The sequence below is a fragment of the Phascolarctos cinereus genome, unplaced genomic scaffold, assembly GCF_003287225.1.
Source record: "Phascolarctos cinereus isolate Bilbo 61053 unplaced genomic scaffold, phaCin_HiC Scaffold_3;HRSCAF=262, whole genome shotgun sequence".
NCBI lineage: Eukaryota > Metazoa > Chordata > Mammalia > Diprotodontia > Phascolarctidae > Phascolarctos > Phascolarctos cinereus.
This window is the reverse complement of record NW_027555736.1, coordinates 37303531-37323525: the sequence shown is the minus strand read 5'-3', so window position 1 is coordinate 37323525 and position 19995 is coordinate 37303531. Positions and strand designations below refer to the sequence as shown.

At 37.9% G+C, this 19995-nt stretch overlaps 1 protein-coding gene across 4 annotated transcripts in view; it reads right to left on the bottom strand.

Moving 5' to 3' along the window:
• Positions 1-6050: 6050 nt before the first annotated feature.
• The window catches only part of WAPL (WAPL cohesin release factor), a 104859-nt gene continuing 90914 nt past the window's right edge, over positions 6051-19995 (bottom strand). For all 4 annotated transcript variants that reach the window (XM_020994577.2, XM_078150774.1, XM_078150773.1 and 1 more), the window contains 8 exons: positions 19057-19133; positions 17847-18022; positions 17347-17462; positions 16842-17003; positions 12470-12677; positions 11207-11295; positions 8837-8932; positions 6051-8479 (listed from right to left, as the gene is read on the bottom strand). In XM_020994577.2, the coding sequence (XP_020850236.1) occupies positions 8414-8479; positions 8837-8932; positions 11207-11295; positions 12470-12677; positions 16842-17003; positions 17347-17462; positions 17847-18022; positions 19057-19133 (990 nt within the window). In that variant the 3' untranslated portion in view covers positions 6051-8413. The remainder of the gene's footprint in view (positions 8480-8836; positions 8933-11206; positions 11296-12469; positions 12678-16841; positions 17004-17346; positions 17463-17846; positions 18023-19056; positions 19134-19995) is intronic.

Genomic DNA, 19995 nt, shown 5'->3' with positions numbered 1-19995 from the left:
GACGTAAACTGCTTGCCCAAAGCCACATCACCAGTATGGGCCTGAGTCAGGTCTTGACCATGGGCCTTCCTGAGATCAAAGGTCAGCTTGCAGCCTACCAACTATCCCATGCTGTCTCCTGACTTTAAATTATGCCTATTACATTCACATCTGTTAGGATCACTTGATATTTAACTTTCTGCAGTAAGAAGGAAGGTGGCAATTCTCCATTTTGACCATTTCCAAAATTATGTCTCATTCTGCATATTTAGTCCATCATCTGCCAGGAGGAGGACAGCATGCCATCATTGATCCTCTGGAATCATGTTTGACCAATAACTTGATAAAGAATTAAGTCTTTCAAAACTTTTTGTTTTTACAATTGTTGTAGTATAAATTGTTCTATTTCTGTTCACTGAACTCTGCATCAATTCACACGTCTTCCCATGTTTTCTCTGAAACCGTCTCCATTATTTCTTACAGCACAACACTACATTATATTCCTATACCATAATTTGTTCAGCAATTCCCCAACCCATGGGCAGAGGTCCTTCTCCTTTCCTTGGGGTTTAGGCCCAGCAGCGGTCTTGCTGAGTCAAAAAGGGCACACAGAGTTTAGCAACTTTGCGGGAATGCTTCCAAAATGACTGGACCAATCACGGCACCAAGTTTATCAAAGTGCCTTTTAACAGGCCACATCATCAGAACAGAATATGAAGAAAAACCATCAGGCCGCTGGTTTGCAAAACAAGCTCTCTGCTATGGCTTTCCATGGGATAGGGTGGCTGTGATCGAAAGCAGGGGCAGGCACTTCATACACCATCTGAGCCTAGGCTACTCATAAAGGGATGCTTTTTTCCCTCTGTGGCTGACTTTGCTAAAGAACTGAGGCAGACAGAAAACCTCAACATAATGAAGCAGGGTTGTGTCTGCTTAACTTACACTAAAAATGGGAGATTAACGGAGTCACTCATATCCCACGAGAAGATACTGGGCCCTTCTGACCTCTCCCTCTCTCTAGAGGCCCCAAGGTCACACAGTGACCTCGAATGGCTTTTGTGATGGACCACTCCTCTTCAGTCTCCCTGGAGGGCCTATCTTGAATGATTTCCCTGAGCACAGATCCTGCTTCTGACACTCACTAGCTATGGAACCCTAGGCATCTGTAAAACGAAAGGGGAAGGCACAAGGGCAGACTTGATGACAGCTATAGTACTCTGCAGTACTCTGGTCTTATTATCAAGTCATAGCAATGAAGGGGCTTCAGAAATAGTGACTATCACTTCAGCTGGATGCTTCTTAACTTCACTGACATCAGAGATGCAATTTGGCTGTTACCTTGGTTTGAGCAACTGTAACCTCTAAGAGTCTCATCTGTATAACAGGGATCATGAACACTTGTATTACAATGCTTGGAAGGCTGTAGGGATAACGTTGCATAAACTTCAGCATGTCATCTAAATGTGTTATTACTAATAATAAATCTGTAACATAGCAAAGGCCTCCCTTTTCCCGCTTCCCAGCAGATTTAAAAGAGGGAGATAACTAAGTGAATGTGAGGAATAAACACAAGAGTTCATATTTCTTCCTGGTACTTTAGTCAACCTAAAACCCAGAACTAGGCCAAAGACAGAGCCCCAAAGTTCTATTCCAAGCTGTGGTGCTTTGGCCTGGTTTGTGGTCTCTTTGACCAATCTAGCCCGGCCCACTCACTTTTTACCCTTACTAAAGGTCATTATACAAGGCACAGACCAGAACCAACAATCTCTGTCTGGCTCCAGATCTAGCAATCACTAAAACAATTATATCAATGAAAAAGACTACCAGAACTATAGGTCCACGCCTGCCCTTTTCCCAAGCTCTCATCCTATTTTTCCAACTGTTGACATGCCACGTCCATACCAATGATCTGCTGCCACGTTAAATGCCGTTCAAAATTGCTCACTTTCCCCTAAAATTCCAGAGGTCTCTTAGATTCACTTTTTTTCTGCTGCTGACATTGCCCCTTTGTCAAGGAATAATCTGTCCCAAGACGAGAGAATTCAGAGCTGGAAAGACTACAGATACCATCCAATCCAACAGGGCATTTATTAAGCAACTGCACTATAATGTTTTGTTTTTGTGAGGCAATAGGGGTTAAGTGACTTGCCCAGGGTCACACAGCTAGTAAAACTGTACCATTACCTGGAAATGCAAAGAGGAAACTAAAAAGCGCCTGCCTTCAAGAAGGATTTTATATTCTACAGGAGGACGTAGGATGCTAACAGGTCAATTCATATCCAGTAATGTGAGAGCACTGACAACCAGAGGCATGAAGAAAGGCTTCCCATAGGAAGTGGCACAAGGGCTGAGCCTTGAAGGAAGCTAGGAATTCCAACAAGCAAAGATAAAGAGGGAGTAGTTGGGGCAGTCTTGGAGGCCAACAGATGGAGTGCTGAAACAGAAAATGGCAAACAGGTTAGCATGGCTGGAATATAGGTGTAACAGTTAGCTACATGCAGCGAAACTAGAAAAGCAGGCTGGATTCAAAAGGTTCTTCAATACCAAGCTGGGGAGTGTTCTTTTTGGCACTGTAAGGCTTCTTAGGAAACTCATCCTGAGTTCCCCAGCTTATGTGCCCTCCCCCCCACCAAAGTACCACTAAGTTTGAAAATACTTGTATATGCACTGAATGATCCCCCCACTAGAACGTAAGCTCTTTGGAGCAAGGACTGTCCCACTTTTGTCTTTTTTCTCTCCATCCCTTGATACACAGCAGGCAATTAAAATGCTTGTTGATTCATAAGAATTTTTAAGATCTGGCTGACCCAGCAAAGCAATGAATGGCTAATCAGGGAAAATAAGAAAGATCAAGTGTCATTAAAAAACTAAGTCTTTGCGGGGCAGCTATGTGGTGCAGTGGATAGAGAACCAGCCCTGGATTCAGGAGGACCTGAGTTCAAATCCGGCCTCAGACACATAATACTTACTAGCTGTGTGACCCCGGGCAAGTCACTTAGCCCCACTGCCTAGCAAAAACAAAACAAAACAAAACCTAAGTCTTTGGGAGAATGTGGTGATCAGTGGTGGCTTAAGAGGACAAAGTCCATTATTTCTAAAATGTTTTGCACATCTAAGCACTGTATGTCACTCTTTGTATGCTGAGTCTAGAAGGAAGATGCCAACTGAAAACAGACATCGGATCTAGCCTTTCGAAGAATCTCTCCTAATCCTGGAGAAGCTCTAGGGTCCTCCACCACCGCTAGCATCAATTACAAAGTTTGCAGTCCTTCACACTGGCTTCAGCTTGACCTTTCAGGCACAAGCAGCTGTCTATTTATCTGGGGCAGCTGGCGGCCCAGTGGAGAGAGCACTGAAATCAATCAGGAAGACTCAAATTCAAATCTGGCCTCACTTTACTAGCTGGGTGATCCTGGGCCTCAGTTTTCCTCAACTGTAAAATAAGGACAATAGACCCCACCTTGCAGAGTTGTTGTGAGGATCAAATGAGATTATCTGTTAAAATGGCTTAGTACAGCACCTGGCACACGGTAGGTGCTATGAAGAGGCTTATTCCCTCTTTTCCTTTTTCACTGCTTCTGCCCGTACAACATTCTATTCTCTCTCCTGTATGTGCCTTCACTCTGTCTCTCCTCTATTCCTTAGGAGAAATGGGTTTTGGAATAGGAGCTATGGAGAATGAAACTGAGATAATTAGGAAAGGACAAGAATATGGCCAGCAGCACAGAGGGCCCAGTTGAGATTAGATTAACAGAACTGTAAGAGATTCAGTTGTGACAAAGAATTGTGATTTCTAGTTGGCATGCTATGAGCTAGTGATACATAAAAAGTGGTGTGGGATTTCAGCATTTAGGACAGCATGTATAATTTAATTGGTTAACTCTAAGGTCAAGACTGAGAGGGGAAGAAAATGAACAGGAACTGATAACCTGGTAGAACTTGAGGGATGCTGGGACTAGAAGTCGAGGTGAGGCTAAGAATAGGTTGAAGAGGGCTGGAGGAAAGAGAATTTCAGAGTTATGAATCCAACAAGGAGAACTACTTGGGATTGAAGAGTATGATCATCACCGAATGTTGCCAAGAGAAGGTACAAGAAAAGATGAAGAAACTGAAGGCCCGAGTTAAGCAACTTGCCCAAGGTCACCTACACAGATAGTACTACTAGGCTCCCTAATCAGAAATCCTAGGCGCTCTTAATTTTAGTGTCATGACCCCTTGGGCCATCAGTATGGGTGAAGTCTATAAATCTCTTTCTTAGAATAATTTTCTAAAATGCATCAAATACATAGGAATTCAAAGGAACAAAATTATACTGAAATGTAGTTATCAAAATATTTCACATTCAAGGAACCACCCTTTCCAGGCAAGAACTCTTAATTCTACACTGTCACTTTTTTTTTTAAAGGAAAAATTACCTAAAATTACATTTTGGGCACTGACTACTATTTGTTTCATTTGGAGAGTGCAGTGAGATTCAAAGGCCCAAGGAAAGCCAGGTTTGAACGGAGGTCTATACAGTGGATCCACATTCAGTTCCTTACCACTTCAAAGCACTGCTGTGCCAACGTCACACGTACCTGAAGTCACAAAGCCACTATGTCACAGGCCCTCGAAATGCCTCTCTTAAGTAACTTTCTAAAACCTACTTCACTAAACGATCCACACTTCTCTCATCTGCTTAGTCCTGCACAGTAATGGCTCATTTATACTAAAGCACTTGTCCCTTTCACTGCCTCTGCCACCCTTCCCATCTGAATGACTGGAATGGCTTTTCCAACAATCTTCCATTTCACTCTGTATCTCCCTTAATTCACCCATTAACAGCTCTGGCAAAATGCAAAGTACAACCTTCCAAATGAATAGATCTGCCCAAAGCCTTCCCAGGCTCCCTGATATTCCCAAATCTCAAGTCACACTGTTTGAACTCTCCTATGTACTCTAGTATACTTTAATTTTTATTATTATTATTATAGCTGTTTGTGAGCACTTGGTACAATCTGATGTCTAGAGTTAGTAGCATAATCATTTTTACTTCACAAGCAATGGTTGAGGACAAAGAGAAGCTTCACAAAGACAAGCACATGAATACACTGCTTTGGACTACTGATCGAGTCATTCTGTAAAGCAATTTGGAATTACAATAAAATGTCCAGTCTCTGACCTAGACATGCTCCTGCTACGTGTATACCTCAGGAAAATCAGGTGCCATCTCTCACAGCAGAATCTTTTGTGGTAGCTAAGAACTGAATGCCCACTGATGGGGAGAGGCTGAACTGCAGTTCTTTACGAAATGGTAAGAGAACACCAGCAAGAATTCAAAAGGGTAAGAAGACTTAAAGCAAACAAAAAAGTACAAATAAATTTGAATCTAATATAATAACTAGGGATTAGCATAAAAGGTGATGGTTACTGTTTGCCTTTGCTTTATAGGTAATTATCTGTTAATTATATACTGTTAATATGAGAAACCTGGGATAGTTACTTATCTCTGATTAAAATGATTCTGCTGTATGCCTGAAGTACAAGTTACTAAGCCTGTTTCTGCATTTTCCAAGATGGTTTAATGATACATTATCCACTCAAACAGAGTCAAGAAAAAAGCATTTTGAAACTTTCTAGAGTTATATAAATTTGAGCCATGAGAGCACAATAACCACCAGAGAAAGACATGCTGCCAGATATAACAGCCAAAAGCAAAGAGAGAATAACTAATCAGCACACATCATCTCTACTACAGCAGAGCCACCTCTAAACTCAACAGACCTTTAAGGCTACTATGAATATCTGTCATCTAGGTTTTGATTAGCCCTAAAAACAAAACAAAACAAGCAACAACAAAAAATTATGCTCAGAATATTTTAAAAGTAGGGAAATGGGGGAAAAATAAAAAAAACAACAACTCACATTTTAGAAAGAACTCTAAAACACAAAATTTTTCCATGGTGGGGGAGAAAGGAGTGAATGGGAACATTATTGAATGGGAACATTATTTTTGTGGATGGCCCATGTTATATAAATGAAATGTTCAACCTTATAGACATTATATTAAAGACTACATATATATACACATATATATTGAAAGTAGCAATTTTATTTGAGTTAAAATTATTTACAAAAACCCAAAGACATACTTCATGAAACTGGTACAAACTATTTTTTCCTGCCGTTGGCTTTTGCTCCAAAGATCACAGCTGAGAAATACTGTATAAAATAAAAATAGGATTGGATTCAGAAAAGTACTCTACTGTTCTAATTTCCAATTGATAGTATTTACAGAAATATTTACAATGGAAAAAAAGTTACTTTAAAATTTTAGTTAATTTGCAAGTCAGCCTCAAAGACCCTTGAATGCAGAGTTCTCTGAGGGTTCCAAACACACAAACGCACTGCAGTTCAAAGGTGACCACTTTGCCCTACTCCCCCCATCCAATTCTGCATCTCTATCAGTGCTTGACAACTGGTTATTATAAAAAAAAAACTGTTAAACACTGAGGTAAATCAATTCCCATTCAAAACGATTACCAGCATAACAGAGAAATGGAGTTAGCCCTGATTTTCCTCATTATTTCTAAGTTTTTCATTATTTCTTACCACCTGCCACTAGTCACTTTAGCCTACATCTGTTTTCTGAAATCCAAAGATCAATGAAAAAAACATTATTCTAAAATTAATCAAACAAGAGACAAAATGCATCTAGCTGATTTATCTGTGAACATCATTTACTCATATACATGTTTTAAACCAATTTGCTCTCAATTTTTTATTTTCAGGGCAAACATGACCTCATTTTTTCCCCCAAAGTTACACTGGCATATGTTCTTAGATGAGAAAAGGGAAGAAAAAGAAGAAACAAGCAAAACAGGATTTGCCTCTAATCAGTTACTTCCTTATAGAATCCCCAACAATCTGCATTATCAAAAATAGGAAGACATAGAAGGCAGCCACTGTATTAAAAATAATTACAGCTGGCACTGATACAAGAGCAGAGATTTGTAACTTTATACAAGGAAATAACAAAGTCTAAATGGTAAAAGATTAGACTTTTAGCTATTTTCCCCAATACACACCGAACTCATATTTTTTTATGGCTTCAAGTTTTATAAATCCAATGAAGAAACATGATATAATTACCTATACAGGTATTTAAAAAATGTTGATGAAATAGATCTCTGGAAAGCCTGCAAATATTTGAGACCAGCTTAATTTAAAAGAAAAAAGTTACCAAGTTTTATTGGTCTGAATAATAATAATGAAAGCAAGAAATCACTGCCATGTTCCAAACTCAAATATGTAAAAATGCATTTTCTGAGATTTTGTGTTCGATGAAAGTATTCAAACATGCTTTGCTATGACTTAAGACTTTGGACAAAAGATCTTCTCTAAATCAGCAATTTAAGGCTTTATGTTTATGCATTTGATTTTGCCATTCTATAGAAGAATATACTAATAGAAATGTTATCTGGAAACATGAATTCCACATTGGTGTTTTAGCTTCTTTACATCTACTGTACTGCGCATTATAAAATATATCTAGAGTCCGCCCTTGAAACAGAACAGTGTTTCAAAGATTTTTTTTAACCTATAATTAAGTGTAAACTACCCTGGGACTGATATTCCATTTTATCCTTAACAGGGCACAACATTTAGAATTACTGCATTTTCATATAATATTCCCTTTCAAACTGTTGGATTGCTTATTTTCTTGCATGCCGTCTAGAACTATGACATTTAATGGTATGTAATTTTCTATGGTTTAGGATGTTCTTAGAAATGAAAAATAGTCCAACAACTTGAACCTGGTCACGAGTAAAAAAATAAACTATCCAATTCTTGCCTCTTTGGATTCCAACAAATTTTAAATATAGACAGTAGTTAAAAATCACAAAATTACATAAAAGCTTTATTTTATGATTTTGGATTCATTCAACAAAAAAGCAAAAGCAAATGAGACTCAAGAAAGGAGCTATGCTGCTGTCCAGAATGTACTTCGAACACCTGTCTGATCCCTCAGTAGCAAAGCTGCTTTTGCACCTGGCTGGCATGACAACAGTGGCTCAACATACACAGCAGTTGCATTATCAGCAGCAAGTTTTCTCACCTTTACACTTGCCAGGACAAAGCAAGAAAAGAAGGGGAGCAAAGGTAAATCCTGCCAAAATATGGACATTTAAATACCGCACTACATCATTAAGAGCCTGAATTTTTTCATCAGAACTTTCCCCCGTCATTTTTGATAGCTGCAGATTGATGTAGTAACTGTCATTTAGCAAATGCAGAATGCATGATTAAGAGACCAGGTAGTAGCTTTAAAATCCGAACACGAATGACACAGATGAATGCTCTCGGTGTATCTTCAAGGACTTCTTTCATGACTTCTTCCTTTGTCTAAGGGTGGCTCCAGCATGAGTGAGTGCCCGCAGCGGAAATGAAGTATCTAGCAATGTTCCAAGTATTCAATCACCCTAGAGATAGATTTCTGGCCTGTGGTTCCAACAGCACACTGTGGGCAGGAAAGTAACAGAAACCAAAGATATGAATGAAAGTAAGCATTCAAAAGTCGTAGTTTCTTCATATTTACTGTGCTGGAAACTGCAAAATAGGTAATCCAACCTCAAAATAATACCCTGATGAGAAAAATGAATATTCTATGAAGCAGAGTTCTAGAATTCTACAAGATGAAAAATTCAAACAATACATAAAATTAGTCAAAATAAAGGACAACGACTTTGTAGTTTCCACTAATTTCCCACCACAGCCCTCAGTTTTTCAGTCTGCACCGACAATTTGAGTATTAAAAAGCCCATAAGACGGTAAGAAAGGAAGAGGAAAAACACACTTTTAAACATATGCTACTTACAGTAAGATTCATGAAACTGAGAAATTTTTTGAGCATTTCAGTCATTATTGAAAAGTCCCCTTCAGGTAAGTACCCCCTCACAGTAGTCACATTGATCTGTGGAAACATTTCAATTCAATAAATATTTGCAATTATCTGCACATACAAAATAAAATTATGTTTTGCTTAAGTTTCTACACGTGACCCACACATACTTTCAAAAGACCTGCTATATTTAGTCAGCTCAAGATTTCTGGGAAATGAAAATGGCCCTCATAAGGCAGATGCTATGTATGTTGAAAGATTTTAAAAAAAAAATTAAAAAAAAAAAGGAAAAAGGAAAAGTAGCTGGTACAGACCCTTGGGGGAGAACAACTGTGAAAACTAGAGGAACAAATCTTTTCAGAGGTAACCAATACTAACCTGGGATTCTGAGACATGGGAATTAAGAGATACCTAACCTTAAAACCCTAATGTTATAAAATACTACATTTAGTTACAAATTAGTGTCCTGAGAATTAAGGTGGTTATTAACCAGTTTCCCCAAACCTGACAATGTCAAAATAGATGTGTAAAGGTTTGAGGTCACAGAAAGACTGGCTTCTCTGCTCTGTCCCTGAAATTTATAATTTACTCTTTTTTGCTACAATTAAGATAGTGTCTTAAGATTACATGAAGCGGCTTGGATAACAGGTAAAATAAATGTCACCGTCTCTAAAAGACCTTCAATTTCTTCCAATTTTGTACCCCTAGCATTACGCACACTATCAGCACATGTCACTGTTGCTCAATCATTTCTGACTCTTGGTGATCCCATCTGGGGTTTTCTTGGCAAAGATACTACAGTGATTTGCCATTTCTTTTTTGTGATCCTTTTGTAACTGAGGAAACACAGGCAGGCAGAAGTGAAGTGACTTGCCCAGCTAATAAGTGTCTGAGGCTGTCTTTGAATTCAGGTCTTCCTGACTCCAGGCCAGTGCTCTATCTACTGTGTTACCTAGCTGCCTCCCTGGCACACAGCAGGCGCTTAATAAATGTCAACTTATGGTCTGGCAAGAAACAAAAACATTCCTGTGCTCAGCTAACATGTCTTATATTGTAATGCAATTCTTCTGTTCATCTCTTGCTTGGGCTGACATTCAATGCTTCTGCATTCTTCTCCTTAAGGCCCCCAAACCTTTTGTTAACATCAAACTAATGACCGCTCAATTCACTGGAGAGAGGTCATGTGACTCAGTAAATAAATGCCAAGTGCCTAATCATCAGGCAAGACGCAAAAAAGAAACAGGAGGTGTGGTTCCTCAGCTCAAGCAGCTCGTGATACTCCCACGGACACTACAAATAATTATCAAGACATGGGCATAAAGCTAGAGCTTTTCGGTAACATCTTACAAAAGAAAGTAGGGTATGAGTTGGGCCAGGACCTGGAAAGGCAAGAAGGAAAAAAAGACAACAGGGTAGGGGCATGTAGTAATCGAGGCAGGAAGTTCCATTGCTTGAGAAAATATCAAGCAAAAAAGGTCGGGGAAGAGACCTCAAATACTAGGCAAAGTAATTTTAAACTTTGTTCTGTAAGCACTGAGCAAACTCACGGTGAGTATTAAGAAATGGAACTCAACAGGGGTAACTCAAAGATTTTCAGCATGGTCAATTAGGAAAATCACATTCCTGCAAACTATTTCCTCTGCAATTACGGAAGAGAGAATTACCTCCTCCTTTCTGAATAGTTCTGCTTGGGCTCTGTATTAGAATCCTTTTTGACTTTTAAGTATAGACTTTCCCATACTTTGGGACCTATTTAAAAAAAATCAAACAGCCTGAACATCTGCTCCTCATCCTGACCCCCATCTCAGCTGCTGCCCGACGTGGGCAGTCTGCTCGACACCAGTCAGGAAAAGCTGGGCTTTTTCCAACTAATCACCTGCTGTCAGTGGACAGAGAGCCAGCTTCCTGTGAAGAACTGGGTTCAAGTCCCCACTTCTGATATACACCAACTAGTTTTTTTCTTGAGTCATTTCAAATAAGACATGATTCTAAAAGCTCCGTGGCTCGTTTTCTAGTCCTTTTTATCTTCCACATGATGATTCTATGGTTTATAAATGACTCATTTTATTAATTAGTGATCCACAAACTACTTTTACAAAAGAAAAAGAAACAATCTAACAAAGTATTTTTAATAAAATTATACCTATGGGACAGAGTTTGCCTAGACAGTAGTTTTGACAAAAATATGAAAAGTAACACACAAACTAAATTATCTCTTGCCTTCTCTCTGTCACAATGAAATGGCCAAAAAACAAAAAAGCTCAAATCGCATATAAAATGCATTAAATTGCCAGTCCAAAAATAAATTTACAATTCTACAAAGTTAAACTGAACTGTGTAACTTACTGGACTCTCCTGGCAGAGACAGCCAAGAAGCAGCGCTGTATATGAGGCCACGATGCAGTCTTCCATATGCTTGCCAGCATGTTGAAGGGCTGAAAATAAGTATTTTTATGTAATTTGAAAAAACAATAGTATCTTGTATTCCTTTAAAAAAGAACTCTTATTATTATAGTATATAATTATCTTCTTTTCCTACAATTACAAGAACTGTTTTATGCCTAAAAGTCAAAGAAAGGAGCTACATTTTGTACAACAACTTTAAATATGGAACACAGCTATATAAATGCATGGCCTTGAGTAATAGAATCTAAGATAATTAGGCTAGAAATTATCTCCCTATTTTGTCCCTGTTTATTTCACTGGCCCCTGAGTAGATAATGAGGATGGATTTCCAAATAAGGCTGGAAGAAACCACAATAAAAGGATCACATTTTTAGACCTTGCGGAAACTTTAGAGATTACCTACTAATCAAATCCCTTCATTTCATACAAGGAAAAAAATTGAGGCCCAACGAAATACTTGCATCTACCAAAAGGAGACAGACTGTAACTTAACCTTAATCATACTCTAGAAGCTAGTCTGAATTGGTAACAGATACAGCAGGAACAAGGAACAAACAGGACAAAGTATTTATGAAAAGGCACCTACCCCGAACTGAAGGTGGTGGTTCCCTTGGAATTGGCACACCATGCTAGTCAGAGCTTGGACTAGAACTCAGACCTCATGATTTTTAAATTTCTATGTAACAAGCTGCCCTGTTGTTCTTTCCCATAAGTACATAAATGTTTACTTAAAAAAAAGTGAAGCAAATATTTCAAACTTCAATGCTACAATGCCAAGTTGTCATATTAAGTAATAATTCCAAATTGATTATAGAATCCAGTTATAATAAAAAGCTACAGAATGCATATGCCAGATTGGGATTCTCAACAAGGGACCTATTAGGCAAGTCACCTTAATCTTAACCTTAAATTTCCCTAGTTCAAAAAAACCCCCCACAAACTGGGGCTATCATCTGCCATGCCCTATTCCACAAAGCTGTAAATATCAAATATGCTGCTATACCTGAAAGTGTAGTATAAACTGTAAAGTTCTATGTAAGTGTATGGGAATATTAGAGTCAAATAGGCAATTAAGTTTCAAAATGAGAGCAAATAGTAATGGAAAAAGATTAAAATTAACCTGCAGATACCTAGAAAAATCAACTTCAAAAAGCAGGTAGATTCCTGTTTTACACTCATCCCTCTCAAAAGCATAAAATATACCTTTATTGAGGTCAAGTTCTTCATCATCCTCTTCCTTTTTATCTTTTTCTTCAGTACCATCTGTCTTTTCAGCAGAAACCCACTGTATCTCTCCACTTGTTTCTTGCCATTCTCCACTTTTATCATGCTGAGCAGTGGGAGCTTCCTTGATCAGTTCATCTGTCTGGCTTTCGGCCAACTGGGCTGCTCGCTCACGCTCGAGGAATAACTAATTAAAATAGTTTAGAAGCAGTTAAAAACAGATCACACTTAATAGCATATATGTATACATGCATTTAAGGGACTTCCTATTTTAAAAAACAAAAAGTTATTCCATGAAGATACTAATACTAAATGGTGAAGATACTAATACTAAATGATGATATTGATACTTTCCTTTGCCTTCGTGATACACAACATCAGGGCAAAACAAATCTCCTGTCCAATAAATAGCACAAAGCATCCATACTTTGTCTATGGCCTACCATACTGCAACAACACTCATTTGTTCTCAAAAAATCACTTTATTTTTTGCGTTATTTTTGAGACCCAACAGATTTCTGTTGTTGCAAGTCTGAATTTTGAAGAGAAAGCATGACAGGCATTAGAAAAGTAAGCCTAGATCTGATGAAATGAATGGGACAGGACAAGAGAAGAATTATGGAATTCTTAGAGAACGGCAAGTTACTGCAGAAAGGCAACGTGACTTCTTTACAAGGAAATTATTCTTGATATAGTTACGGAAATTTTTTGAAGGAATAAACATACAGACAAGGAAAAACGAGTGGAAGTAATTTATTTAGGTATTGTTCCCCTAATCAAAGGTTAGTTTTTACAAATACAGTGATTAATGGTGGGATTGAAACAGTGGTTTGTTTTTTTAATGTTTTAATGACAGAGAGAAGTGACTTAAAGACAGGAAAAAAGGGGTAGGTATAAATAGGGGCTTTAATGGAGAAGCATTAGGGTACCCTGGGGATCAATCTCATTGATTATTTTTATCAATGGCTTGGAAAAGGAAGTACACAATGAAAAAGACAAATATTAAAATCCACCTAGGGTTAGATGTCAAACCAAAGGAGACAAATTACAGGAAGATTTTAGAAGAATTTGTAAGCATGCAGAAAAGTATTCAAATTTCCATTTGAGCAAGTATAAAGTAAGATACTTGGGGGGCAGTAGGGGAGAAGCCCCAATTGTTTATGCATGATGGTTCCTGAGTATCAGCTACAACTTAGAGAAGGGATCTAGAAATTGTTGCAGATTTTTCTACAGTAACTCCAATGCATTTGATGCTGAAACAATTAAAAGGGGGAAAAAAACCCAGTAAGTATATAACAAGAGTACTAGAAACAAGAAGGGGAAAAAAAAGCAGTGCCCTGTAGCCCTCATGTATATAAAATAATGTAAGACTACATGCAGTTCTGGTCATCAAATCTTAAGAAAGAAATAACAGAACTAGAAATGTTAAAATCAACTAAACTAACCAAAGGATGGGATTAGCTTCCATGTGAGAAGAGACTAAGGAAATCAGAATGCCTCAAACTGGAAAGACAAACAGTTTATAAATCCAGGAAGAGTTCGTAGAAGGAGAAAAAGGACATTTAAACCCAATCCTGGAAAAACAGAAGTAAAAAAATAATAACTTTTGACAATAAAAAGGCTTCATTTTTGGACACATAAAAGGAAGTACCACTTAATTTCCTTTATAGTATCACCAAGCTTTTTCAGAGGACAAGAATATTGGGTAATAAGTCTGAAAACAAACAGATTTAGATTAACTCATAGCTACAGCAAAACAAATTATATAGGGGAGGATAGGGAGATTTGGGGGACACCTCCCTCATCTTGAGGATACTGCAAATGAAGGGCCACTGCTTCCATTTAAATCCCTTGATGTTTACGACAGAAATGAGTATCTGAGCTGGAGAGCCTACTGGTCTCTTCTCAAATAGCTGTTGCTAACTGTCACTCAGTATGAAGATTTAAAATGTTGAACAACAAGACACAGGAACACCTGACATTTATAAGTTTATATGGCCTCCTATACTGCTAAATGCTTTTACACTGCTTCATTTAATTCTCACAATTCTGCAAGGCAGATAAGGGCAGGAATCATTATGACCATCTGACACATGAAAAAATCCTGAGGCTCACAGTGGTCAAATGACTTGCCCAAGGTCACACAGCTAGTAAGTGGAAGAGCTGGCACATGAACCCAGGTCTTATGACACCCAGTCCAGTGCTCTTTCTATGCCATGCTGCAACTTGAAAGCCTCATTCAGGGGATCACGTGGGAAGAAATGCCATGTGGGTATTAAGGTTACACAAGTTCATATTTATTCTAAATTCCTTAGTTGAATTTAAAAAATTCCACATAGGAAAATATTAAAAATATATAACCAAAAGTTATGGTATTTTTGGCATTTCCTAAAAAGTGGCTGAAGACCAACATGATATTCAAAATGAATGTCAATTTCTTATGAGGTTCAGATTTGACTACAACAATATGCAACGTAATAATTTAAAAACTAAAATCTCATTGAACTATATTTCATATTTGAATTTAGAACAAAATGTTTTAAACTATTGGGGGGGTGATGGGGAAGATGGGTAGATAACTATACTTGTTAACTTTCAATTACCCTTTGCATAAAGGAGTGACCTAAGGTGACCTTTTGACCAGTCTAGAAGTCACTTTTCATGGAAAGATCTAATTTACACCTACAGGCCTTTGCTACTTGTCAGGGAAAACAAACACTAGATTTCTGGATTTTGCTTACTGCTCTAAGAGGGCTTATTGCTGGGTGAGTGGGGAAACATCAAGAAAAACTGATAAGACCTTTATCATTAAAGTTGTTATTTTATCATATAGTGCTTACGATCAAAACCCTAAATGATATGTAAGGAGGGGCAGCTAGCTGGTGCAGTGGATAGAGCACTGGCCCTGAAGTCAAGAGGACCTGAGCTGAAATCCGGCCTCAGACCAAACGTTTGACACTTACTAGCTGTGTGACCTTGGGCAAGTCACTTAACCCCGATTGCCTCAAGGGGGAGGGGGAGAGAGAGAGAGAGAGAGAGAGAGAGAGAGAGAGAGAGAGAGAGAGAGAGAGAGAGAGAGAGAGAGAGAGAGAGAGAGAGAGAGAGAGAGCGAGAGAGAGAGAAGAGAGAGAGAGAGAGAGAGAGAGAGAGAGAGAGAGAGAGAGAGAGAGAGAGAGAGAGGAGAGAGAGAGAGAGAGAGAGAGAGAGAGAGGTGTAAGGAATAGGTTATGTGCTATTTCCAAGATGCAGGGCAGAAGAAAGAAGGAAAAGACTTCTGTCTTCTCTCAGGTTAAACTAGGTTAAAAAACAACATCAAAATTTAGCCATAATCTTTGAGGCTAAGTAAAGGTTTTGTGGAGAGCAGGTCCAGGTATTCCATTTCTTCTGCCAGTGTCTATCAGAGTACAAGGCATATAGAAGGTATTTAATAACTGTTTACCGTTTTAGTGGGAACTAGTCATTATAGATCATCCACTTGGGAAATACAAAAACAAAAAACAAACACAAACAAAAAACTGTAAAAACAACTGCTTTTTGCAAAGAAAATTATGCCAGTCCAACACTATTAGGCCATGGGCTTACAGCTGTGGTTAAAGTATTTCTTGAGCCACTGAAATTTTCTTGCTCAATATTGCCTTGTGACCAAGACAAGACAGACACACAAACCCACTCCACACCCATTGAATTTAGAGGTGAAAGAGACCTAATTTAACCCCCTCATTTTATAAAGATGAGGATTCCTGAGAGCCAGAGAGGAGATATCTTTCCCCAGATCACAAAGCTAGTGAGTAAGCAGACCTGGGATGTAAACCAATGTTCTTTCCACTATACACACCTATTAACAACATAAAAGGTTGGGACTAGCCCACAGAGAATGAAACTCCTCAATATCAAATTTAAACCAAAACCAACATTATTAGTTCAAACCAACCACACCATCTACTTTATTTTTTTAAAATTTTTTATAATATTTTTAGGCAATTGGGGTTAAGTGACTTGCCCAGGGTCATACAGCTAGTAAGTGTCAAGTGTGTGGTCTGAGGCCACATTTGAACTCAGGTCCTCCTGACTTCAAGGCTGGTGCTCTATCCACGGCGCCACCTACCTGCCCCTTACACTGTCTACTTTAGATCAAAGTTTTTCTATATATAAGAACAGGTAAATTGCAAAAAAGTAGCATTTAAAAGAGAAAAAATAAAACAAGAGAAATATGTATATACTTCAAGTCCACAAAATGCTTAAATGTGTAAACAAAGGAAGGAAGATCTAGTACAGAAAATTCTATAACATTTATTCATTGTAATAGAAGTTATTGACAAGATATCCTTTGTAGTTTGAAGTTGTCACTTACTTGCACTAAAGCCTGAACTGCATGAATCTGTCCATCTATCCTCAAACTGTCATCTCCTTCTCCAGCACAGAAGGAGTCAAAAGAGCTTGATGTTTCCATATTGACTAGACAGTGCCGATTCCGAGCACTATATTCTACTAGATTTATTAGTAGACCCAAGCCCTACAAAAATAAAAAAAAAGTTTTCTTTTTAACAAAGAGAAATAAAACTAAAGTCTAGGCATTCTTTTATTTTTGGCCAAATGTAGCACAATTATGATTATATCTTGACACCCTGAAAGTTTCTTTATCAAACACCAAAATCAATTATGCCCCAAATTTAGGTCCATATTTCATTACTTTTTTTTTTTAAGAGAATTTTTTAAAAAAGCACACTGAAACTCTAATATAAAGAATATCATTGTTGCCCTTTACTGATACAAGGCTTCAAAGAGAGGTTTTTTTCCTCTGTTATTTGCAAATGCTCATTTTCCTACACGCTTTTAAAAATGGAATTTCATCTTACCAGCACTCGGATATCAAATCTTTGTTCTTGAGGTAGGAACTTTGGAACCTGAAGCACACAATTCATTGCTGTGCCAATCAAACCATCTTGTTCACCTGTTTTGGTGCTGCCCCATTCTGAAAGAATTTTGTAAGTATAAGTTTTCAGACATTTATTCCTTCATACAAACAACACATCAACAAATGGATATTAAAAATTAAGCTGTAAGAGTATCTCTAAAAGTTTTTAAATGTAATGTTCTCTCCGTCATACTCAAAACAATAAACATGAGACATCAACTGCCGATGCTAATTCCTGTTTCATCTTCTGGACTTCTGAAAATTCCCTTATTTCTAGAATGACTAGTAATTAATCATAAGACACTTATTGACAGATTATTCTCTGGTACCCCATCCCTATGTAAGTGAAGACGTTAAACAGTTTTGAAAATAATTTGCTTTTCCTGCAAAATGCAGTATAGTATACTGTAATTAGGAAACATTTAAAAAAAGACTACCTACCGTTATCATTAGTTAAATTGAGTAACACACCAATGATGGCCCTCATGCAGTCCTGTACTGCTTTACCCACATGGTTAGTTACATTCTGGTGCGGGAGAGGCTTACTGTCAGCTAAACATATGCTATTTTCTGCACGGTTATATCGTTGTATCAATTCTTCACAATGCTGTAAAGCTCTGAAAAGAAAAACATTAGCTACCATACAAATCATTTCGCTTTAATGTTTTAAAATTACTTATACCTTTGAATTTCTTTCAAACACAGATCTCTACTTCTCCCTATGTTCAACTTTGTGGTTTACCTTAAACTTAGATTAACTTTTTAGAGCCCCCCCCCCGATAGTAAAAGTAGTCATTTTATCAGTCTGATTCTTCTTTACACAGTTCATATGTCTAATTCCTTGTTTTCAAGAATTACTTCTTCTTGATCTATCTCACTATTATCTTCCACAAGTACTCTTATGCTACCTCATAGATCCAACACTTAGTACAAAGGATACCATAGAACCCATCCCCCCACACTTCCAAAAAGAACAAAAATATCTTTTGAGATAATGTTCCTCTCCATTTTAGGATACATTGTAGCCACTGTCTTGGTAATACATTTAATTCATCTGTGAGCACCCTGCAAGCAGCAAGAATTTTATCAAATGGGACTCTAGTTATTCTAAGCATTTCACAAGCAAGCATATTCTGTAAGGCACAGAAGGATGTAATCTGTTCCACTATATCCTGAGAAAGACTCTCTAACCGTTATTTCCTAACATGTTTGTTAGATTGTTTCCTGACCCTTTTCTTAGGATGACCTTCCTAAAATGCCTGTTTTCATGTCAGTGTCTGCTGGGAATAGCTGCTCGGGGGGGCATCGGAGAGGCTGGTGGTAATCTTCATCTTTTGCAGGGGGCCTGACTGAGGGGCAGTTAGTCTTTTACAACACTTGGTCTGGGACACTGGATGCCAGTTCATCCTGGCTTACAAAGCTGAAACCAGTCTCTTGGCTACATGTATAGACAGCATTTGGGCTGAATTCCATTCCAACAGTGGCAACAAACCGGGACTCAAGAACAGCTAGCAGAGTTTTTACCCTATCAGTACATTTGCTGGGTTTGATTACAAGAGAATAAATTACTAAAACAGTAAACCAACATAATTTATTCTTTCATACCACAACTTCTCATTCAAGAAGTTCTGTCTTCTATCTGAGGACTTACTTTGCTGATGAAACAATAAGCTGTGAATCTTTATATGCTATCAAGTAGCTTTGATTCTCTGGGTTATGCACTGTTACCTGGATAGGAAAAGATATATTACTTAATAAAGTATTACAGACTTGATTTTGCTACGTATTTATCTAGGTGGACAGAAGAATTTATCGACACCTACCTTCCCTGAAAACACTTTCCAATCTACAGTGGATGTTAAACTGAGTTAATGTCATTTGTTAAACTACAGAAATGCAATAAGGCAAAATTCAGCTTAATTCTCATAAAGCCCATTTACTAAGTGTGAGTGCACCTCTGATGTGCAAGGTGCTATGCCCACATCAAGCTGGTTAGAAACTAGTCAAGTAAAACAATCAGGAGAATAAACCACTTTTGGAATAACCCACAGTGTTCTTTAACAGACATACTTTAAAAATAAATCACACTGGGCCCATACACAGTAAACTTATTTTAATATCAGTAATTGTTCAATTCAAACAAGCTATTTTAAAACAACATTCTGACTCATTTTCAAGTAAGGCAGAAAGAAAATGATACCACTTAGCACATATGTTCCTAGGACCCTGTGAAACCATCTGATTTAATCCTTTAATTTTAGAAACGAGGAAGCCAAGGTCCAGGGTGAGCAAGTAACTTGTTTGAGACCCAAAAAATTGTAAACAGCAAGTTTGGGACAGAGCTCTTATTCTGACTCCATTCTAGTGCTCTTCCCATTAGCTTATATCATATGCAATTTGAAGATTCTTAATGCCCTGGTTCAAAAGAGGAAACTGAGGTATAAAGAGAAGTAACTGGCTGGAGATGACCAAGTACTGTAATGGTACTTTATACTCACGTCCTTTGATTCTAAATCTAGTGCTGCTCATTCTACTATAATGATGCTGCCTATTAATCAGATCTGATGGGTTTTAAAAGAAAATTATACAG